The 8085-nt window shown below is 30.8% G+C and overlaps 1 protein-coding gene across 8 annotated transcripts in view; it reads right to left on the bottom strand.

Annotated features, from left to right (window-relative positions):
• Positions 1–1413: 1413 nt before the first annotated feature.
• Positions 1414–8085, bottom strand: part of LOC127705389 (lipoxygenase homology domain-containing protein 1-like) — a 75398-nt gene continuing 68726 nt past the window's right edge. For all 8 annotated transcript variants that reach the window (XM_052209706.1, XM_052209701.1, XM_052209720.1 and 5 more), the window contains 3 exons: positions 6164–6318; positions 5064–5221; positions 1414–4424 (listed from right to left, as the gene is read on the bottom strand). In XM_052209706.1, coding sequence (XP_052065666.1) covers positions 4193–4424; positions 5064–5221; positions 6164–6318 — 545 coding nt within the window. In that variant the 3' untranslated portion in view covers positions 1414–4192. The remainder of the gene's footprint in view (positions 4425–5063; positions 5222–6163; positions 6319–8085) is intronic.

The following is an 8085-nucleotide window of genomic DNA, read 5'->3' as shown; positions in this document are numbered from 1 at the left end:
TTCTGAAATATAAAGCTTAATACAAATAGTTTACATCGCCGCCGGATAGTAATACCTATGGCTCAAATACTGCAAATTTCGTTGCAGGTGAGACAAATATTTTGTCAAGACAAAAGAACAGCTGGGTAGTTAATATCTTTTAAACATGCTTTTTTGTCTGGCAAATGCCTGTTGTCCTTGACTTAATTTTCAATTCTTTGTTTCAATAGAACTTTGCTTCATAAATTTTTTTGAAATCACAATATCAGATTTCTCATTTTTGCCAGAGGTCAAGGATTTGCTATAATTCCTGAATTTACAGAATGTACCTAAAACAATATAAATAAATGAAGTACATCCCTACATCAAGCTGTATGACTAGGTCAGTTATAATACAGGAACTATATATAGGCTTCATAAATCTTAATAAAATTGAGAATGGAAACGGAGAATGTGTCAAAGAGACAACAACCGACCAAAGAGTAGAAAACAGCCCAAGCCCACCAATGGGTTTTTCAACACAGCAAAAAAATCCCGCTACCGGAGGCGGGCTTCAGCTGGCCCCTAAACAATAATGTATACTACTTCATCGAAAATGGAAGTCACACTAAACTCCGTAACATATAAATGAACCAAAATTTAAAAAAACCATACAAGACTAACAAAGGCCAGACGTTCCCAACTTGGGAAAGGCACAAAAATGTGGCAGGGTTAAACATGTTTGTGAGATCTCAACCCTCCCCCTATACCTCTAGACAATGTGGAATAAACAAACACACAGCAATACGCACAGTAAAATACAATTACTTGTTTTCTCTGATTTATTTCACATTTTGTCTTGCTATAATGGCTTACTACATGGTATGAGTTTTGCTCATTGTTAAAGATTGTTGTTTACACACCTTTCCTTAGATCTGTGATGGAAAGTTGTCTCATTAGCAATAATACCACATCTCCTTTGGCGGGGTTCAGCTCATAGTATTGTGATGTTGGGCAGGCACTTTTTTGTCGCAGAAGAGAAACATAGCGATCCTACATTCTGTCATCAGTGGTGTCAACAACTAGGTTCAATCTGTGGTTAAATTTTATTAAACATCACCAACTTTGTCATACCTTCATGGAATTGTATAAAAATTGGAGAAGCTTTCTTACGATAAAGACAAATATCCAAAGCAATATTTTGAAATTTTTTTTTTTTTTTTTCATTTTCCCTTATTTTACTGATAATGGACTTCAGTTTGCATTAAGATTTAGATTTTGGTAAAAGTTTTCCAGACATCAATTACTTTGTTTAACCTTCATGGAATTTTACCAAACTTGGAAAGAAGCTATTTTATGATCACAAGACAGTTACCAGAGCAAAATTTTGAAAATATTTTATTTCATTTTCCAGCGTTTTACTGAATGGAATACATGTATAATAAAACAATGCAATACATTTCTATCTTTATTACCCAATTATAAATTCACAGTACAAATTGTGTGGTATTATGCTCATTTCTTTCTAACAGACTATTGAGTCAATGACTTTGTGAAATATTTATATTTTAACTAGTGTATAGATGAAACTTACAAATGTAAAAATCTACTACTATCCTAGAAAACAAGCAAACTGAAATGATATATGAGAAATGTGATCCAAATCTAAAGTGCATATTTTTTTTTATTCATATAACAACAAGATTGAAGTCTATAACAAAGATTTAAAACACCCAAAAAAAAAAACAAAACAACTTACAATCTCAAACTATAAAAGTTTTCCACAAAATCTTGTAGAAATCAATATCTTTAATAATGTTCCAATGAGAAATATTTCTTTCAAAGTATGAATAAATTTCAAAAGGGGTACACTGTTGTCAAAAGACATCATATGGATTTGATATGCGCTAGAAAAAGACATACAGATTTTACCATTGCATTCAATAAGAAATAGTGTTTTCTATTTTGATGACATCTTATAATATATCAATGCTGCATGCTCATTTAAATAATTAAACGGTTAACATTTAACTCCAGTCACCTTAAAGTAGATATAGCTATATCAAGGAAATTAACAAAATCTAAAATACTCTAAGGAAAGTATGAAAATAATGAGGTATGGTGTACCAGTATTTGACATGAAGACACCTAACAGTCAAAACAACGTTAAATTGAAAATCAACATTAATAAGTCAGTGCAATGCCTTTAGCATAACACATTTACAGGTCATTGCAATGCCTTTAGGATTTGCGAAAAAAAATACAAAACAATAACAAACTAAAATTGTGAAAAATTCATGAGGCAACAAAAACTTATTCATTAACTTCAAAGGGAAACATAAATATGAAGAAAATGACAATCACTAAACTAGTCTCCTGGCTTTGGAGAGGCACATTATGTATGTGATAAGGTTAAAACATGTTTGCAATACACCATCTTGTGTCTGTTATTGTATAATGTATTGTTAATTCACATCGTATAAAAGGAGAAGGCACATTTTGGGGCTTATTTGGTCTTTTCAATTAATATTTAAACATGAAAAGTTTGACTCGAAATGACATGAAATGTTTGCTTATTTGCATTATCTGAAATCCTTTTTAAATTGTATTTCCAACGATGAGATTCAACCGTTTTGTCGTCGGCAGATACCCACATCAATAAATAACTATGAAAATCATGGAATGTATAAAGAATGTTTAAGTACATGAAAAGTAAATGAGACAAAAATAATATTATATCACAGACAATCAATATCACAGCCTCACATGAATAAAACGTATACGTATATATAAAATTCTCAATAATAATCACATAATTTATTTTGTAAATTATATATACATTTTTCTTACATGTAAACTGAATTTCTAACATTCAGGTGTGTGTCTTGTAAAGCTTTTAAATTTATCCGTCATATGCTGGATAAATTGGATAAAAAACTGTACAATATATAAATTGGCACCTGTAAAATTGATATTGGCACAAATATTCTCACATTACTGTGCAGAAACAAGGGACTAAATTTTTGTCTCCAGATCTGGTATACATGTATGATTTAAAGCACTTTACCACTATAACTGCTCTTTAGGGATCATCACTTCTGCCATCAAAAAGTAATCTTTCAGCATTTAAAAACAATTCTATTTTATTCAAATTATAGAAATTCATGAGAGTATGAAAAGGACGGATTTATTATAAACTTGATATGTACTCTATCAAATTATATTTATACCTGTAAAAATGTCAAACAGGGACAACCTTATTTGATTATTATGTATGGTCTTCTACGATAAAATGTATCATTTTACTCATCTTCTCAAGCCAAGGGTTATGATCCAGTCCCCTTCACTTCACCCTTGGCAGAATAAGCCAACATTTGTGATTACAATGCTGCGCCATCTACCATCAGATAAAAGTCACACCCATTCAGACTTCATCATTCTTGACCAATGGCAGCACTTGAATTCTCTTCAGTGTGGAGGTGTAAAAATGGTTGTGTCTAGTGTTTACACATTTCATGCAGCAGGAACCAAAAATATACGTTGACATTCCAACAATTGCGCGAGAAACATACCCAGGAACTTCAACTAGTTCTTTAAAATTGTCACTCAATATCATCCTATGTTTTGGGAATAAAGACTTATTGCACAATCAGCAATTGTTTATTTACTTTTTCTACAATTACATCTGATCATCTAAGAGGTGTTTTTCTGATTGGATGCAGCCAGTTACAACTGAAATCAATGGAAATTATTACATCGTGGATCCGAAAATTCTATCTTAATCCTCCAAGGGTGAAGAGGAGGGGACTGGATCGTAACCCTTGGCTTGCGAAGATGCATTTTACTATTTTCAAAATGTATCATATGTAATTATAAGTTGACATAAACTCAAACAATACAATAATATTCTAATATAAACAAGCAATTTTCTGAGGTCACTTTTTTTAACAAGAAATACCATACCATAAAAGCAATACAGTTTAAATTCACCTTTCAATATTACAATATACTGTTTTACATAACTGTACTATTCTAAGACTATTGGCAAGGACAATACATTTGCTGTAGTTACATAAATAACTAACAAAACACATATTTCCATTCTGACTTAAAACAAAAGGCTAAGAACACTATTCCTCCTTATAACATATTGATATATTTGGTCCTGCTTATAAAGTTTCAGTGAATTTTTGTAATTTTTCAAACATTTTAATGATTTTAAATCTTCCATATTTCAAGTTTCTACTTTATCTATTTCATCACTGTTTTTGTTTTCAGTATTGTCAGGTGACTTGTTATCATAATTATCTTCAGTGTGTTTATTTGATTGATCATTTTGAGTATTGAGTACTTCAGTGTTAGCACCATCAGTTTCGTCAGCATTATTATTCTGATCTTCTTTTTCTACACGATCCATATATAACTCAAGCTCTGCTACACCAAGATCATTATCATCTCGTAGCCAGCTGCAATTACAACATATATTTATAAATATTTTAATTTTTCATGGATAAAATAAATATTCTAATTTTTCATTGATAAAATAAATAAATTTCTTATTTTTCATGGATAAAATAAATAAATATTCTTAATTTTTCATGGATAAAATAAACAAATATTCTAATTTTTCATGGATAAAAAAATTCAAAGGATCAATGAAAAACTAGCAGACCAACTGATTGCCCCTCAAAGCTCCTAATTTGACACACAAATGAGACATCAAAAGAGACTTTTTGCTTACAAAATATTCATTACACTGTTTTAATTATAAGCAATAATATTTAGCCACTTAATACAAGGATTTCCAGCTTCCAATAAAAAAAAAGATGAATAGGACAAAAGTTATCATAGACAGATTAGAAAAAAATGACAGTTTCATAGTATTATAGGAACAGATTATCATAGTTGTGTTTGGCAAACTTAGTTCTTTATTTGGCCTTTTTTTTAATTCGAGCATCACTTGTGAATCTTTTGAAGATGAAGCGTGTGTCTGGCATACAACATTATTAGCCTGGTATCTTTGATGAGTGGTTTTTTTTTTTAAACAACCACAACAATATTATGGCTGAATTTTAAGGTAAAAATAAGTAAATATAAAAACAAACCTTCCACAAGGAAATATGTATTTAGTTGTATCTGTAACCGATTCTTTCACAGAAACCTTCTCCAGGAACCATGCTGAACTTGGGCTATGTCCATGGTGTCCAACAATTAAAGCTTCCAACCTACCTAAGTCTACAGCTTCAATAATAAATGTGTCCGTCTGAAATTTAACAAACAAAAATCAATTTGGAATACAGTTTACTCTTTTCTTGTTGAATGTAGTATATAATCGTGTATGCTAATAGTTGAAGTGAAATCAAGAGAACTGCCACTAATTTCAATTACTGTGGTTTTGGAAAGGTTTTGTCTCTTCACAATACCAATTGAACAAAATGTGTTTCCAAGTTGCAGTTTGAACTGATCAACTTGTGAAAACTTTTAGCCCATTGCTAGTGAAAGTTGTTTCAATACAGTTTTAAAATATTAGCTTGGAGATACTTGAGCATTGCCAATTAGAACCAGAAACTATCTCTTGTGGCAATGTTTTCATCCAATCTTAAGGAATATTCATACATTATTTCTATCAAGTTTGATTTAAGATTTTCAAAGCAAAATCTGGGGAGATGACAAAACATGAAATGTGGAAAGACAAACATGAAGTAATATGTGTTAACGACAACATCAAATACCTTGATGTAACACAATGTATACATCGAATGTACATTCTTAAGGCATAGTCTTAAAATGTTGATCTTCTCCTACACTAGACAAAAATACCTTTCACAATCTACTAAGGTAATAGGGAATCATTATAAGACAGTATATGCATGAAAGTTTAGTCTTCCTATCAACGCAATTAATAAGTTAGTTCTATTATCATACAAAATATAGAGACTTTATAAAGGTATTTACTGCTACTCCCAATAAAGCATTGCAGTGTTAACAAGAACACAGACAGTTTGGCTAGGAGTCAACATGATAATTCCAAGTATGATACGTTGTTGGCTAGTACATTAAAAATCTTGCTAGGCCTGTCAATTTATAACATTAGCCAGACATATTCATATCACTCAGATGTTCTAACTCACTTATGCATAATTGCTGCTGGATATTTAACAAACACAGACCAATCAATCATATTATCATATTGGACATTACTTACCTGACCTCTCTGGAATTTAGTTCTTTTCTCCGTATTATGAATGAGATATCGTTTGCCACTATCCCCTAGTGTACCAAACAGGTTAACATGTATTACTTCACTGGTATCTGCTCCTTCTTCATCACCTGTTTCTACTTCTATCACATACTGATTTACTACAATAAATCAAAAGGTTAAATGAATAAATAAACCATAACATCTCGGTCTTGTTATATTTTGGCTGAATGGTGTAATAATTGAGACTGCATCACTGTTTTATAACCTGTCTATATAATTGATTGTGCATTAATAGAAAATCTTCATGATGACACTGTGGCATGAAAGTTGGCAATCAAAATTAAAAGTATATTTAAAATTTTTTTTTTTTTTTTTTTTAAAAAGCATATACATCCACTTTTTCCTCTTGACTTAATTGATACAGACCATAATCTGAAAAAATGTCTGCTCACTAAACTCTGATCTGTGTATACTTTAAAATGTACAGTCAGGTTATGAAACAATTTGGTAAAGTTTTGGTATATTTCAATGTAAATTGTGGGAATTTTGCATAAAAAATTTTCAATTTAAAGCAAGTCTGTACAGTTTCATTCTATTCCTATGTAAAACTGTAGGAGATTTTGCACTGACAAAGTTGTGTGACTGACAGACAGACAAAGACAAGTCAAAAATCAATGTGTCGTCCAACATATTTATAAATAGTAGGGAAGACCTTAAAAAAAGTTACTTCTGACAAGCATACTCATCAAAATTGGATATAGAAATATGATCGTAACTAAGGTAACACAGCATAATAACCAAACATGCAAACAAGAAGCAGAAATATAAACTATACATTTTACAACTTACAACTATATATTATCTAGCACATGCTACAGGACTAATGAAAACTTTGCATGCAAACTTAAATTTATGGAATTGTAAAAACTAGACCAATAAAATAAAACCTTAAATGAAAAAGCTCACATACCACACCCACAATATAGATGGGTAAAGTTATATTGACCTGATGGCATAGTTTTTTTTCTGTTTACTTTAGGTATGAATCTTTATCATGATTTCAGACAGTAATGGTGTGTTTCAAAAACTTTCTTTCATTTACTATTGACCTTGACCTAAGACCTAGTGACTTAATAATCAACAGAGTTCTCCTCTTAACATATGTGACCAAATATCCAAGTAAGGTTTTGATCCCCCAGTATTTGATTTAGCATCTGGAAACAACTTTTCTGCAGAAATATCAGTCTATCTTTAGTAGCTTTGACCTTGATCTTTAATGGGGTCTTCCACTCATTATATGTGACCATATATCCAGGTATGGCTGCAATCTGATATAAAGTATTGGAATTAGCATCTGGAACGAAAATGACTGACAGAAAGGACTTAACAAGTCAAAAACTTAATACTCCGTTCTATCTCGTAGCATGGGGTATTATAACTTTCAAAAGTTAAATGCAGATGATGACAATTTTTATTAAAAGAATGTGGACTGGTGTAAGTGCAGGAGTATAAATATTAAAATTATACTTTTTGAAAGCACTTTTAACACAGATAAGAAGACATTTTTATTACGGTACATAGTTGACAAAATGAATCCCTGCTTTAGTTCTTAGTATATACTGACATCCAACACCACACATTTTATCGTTATTAATAAGTGAAATGTGATATATTATTTCAAACAAAAATAATATGTCTACAACACAATGATATCCTGTTTTAAAAATTTTTAAATAATGTTTGTAAATCAATTGATCACCATAATGACTAAAATGTTACTTAATAGCATAGTACTGTATAAAAGACTGTTATGGTGAAAATGATTGATAACCAGAATTTTCTTTGTTTACTGTCCAGTGGCAAATAGTTCATATATTAAACAAATATCAAATAAGTAAGTTTTGCAAATTTGGTAGACAAGGACG

The sequence above is a fragment of the Mytilus californianus genome, unplaced genomic scaffold (genome assembly GCF_021869535.1).
Source record: "Mytilus californianus isolate M0D057914Y unplaced genomic scaffold, xbMytCali1.0.p SCAF_1, whole genome shotgun sequence".
NCBI lineage: Eukaryota > Metazoa > Mollusca > Bivalvia > Mytilida > Mytilidae > Mytilus > Mytilus californianus.
This window is presented reverse-complemented; position numbering and strand designations above follow the sequence as displayed.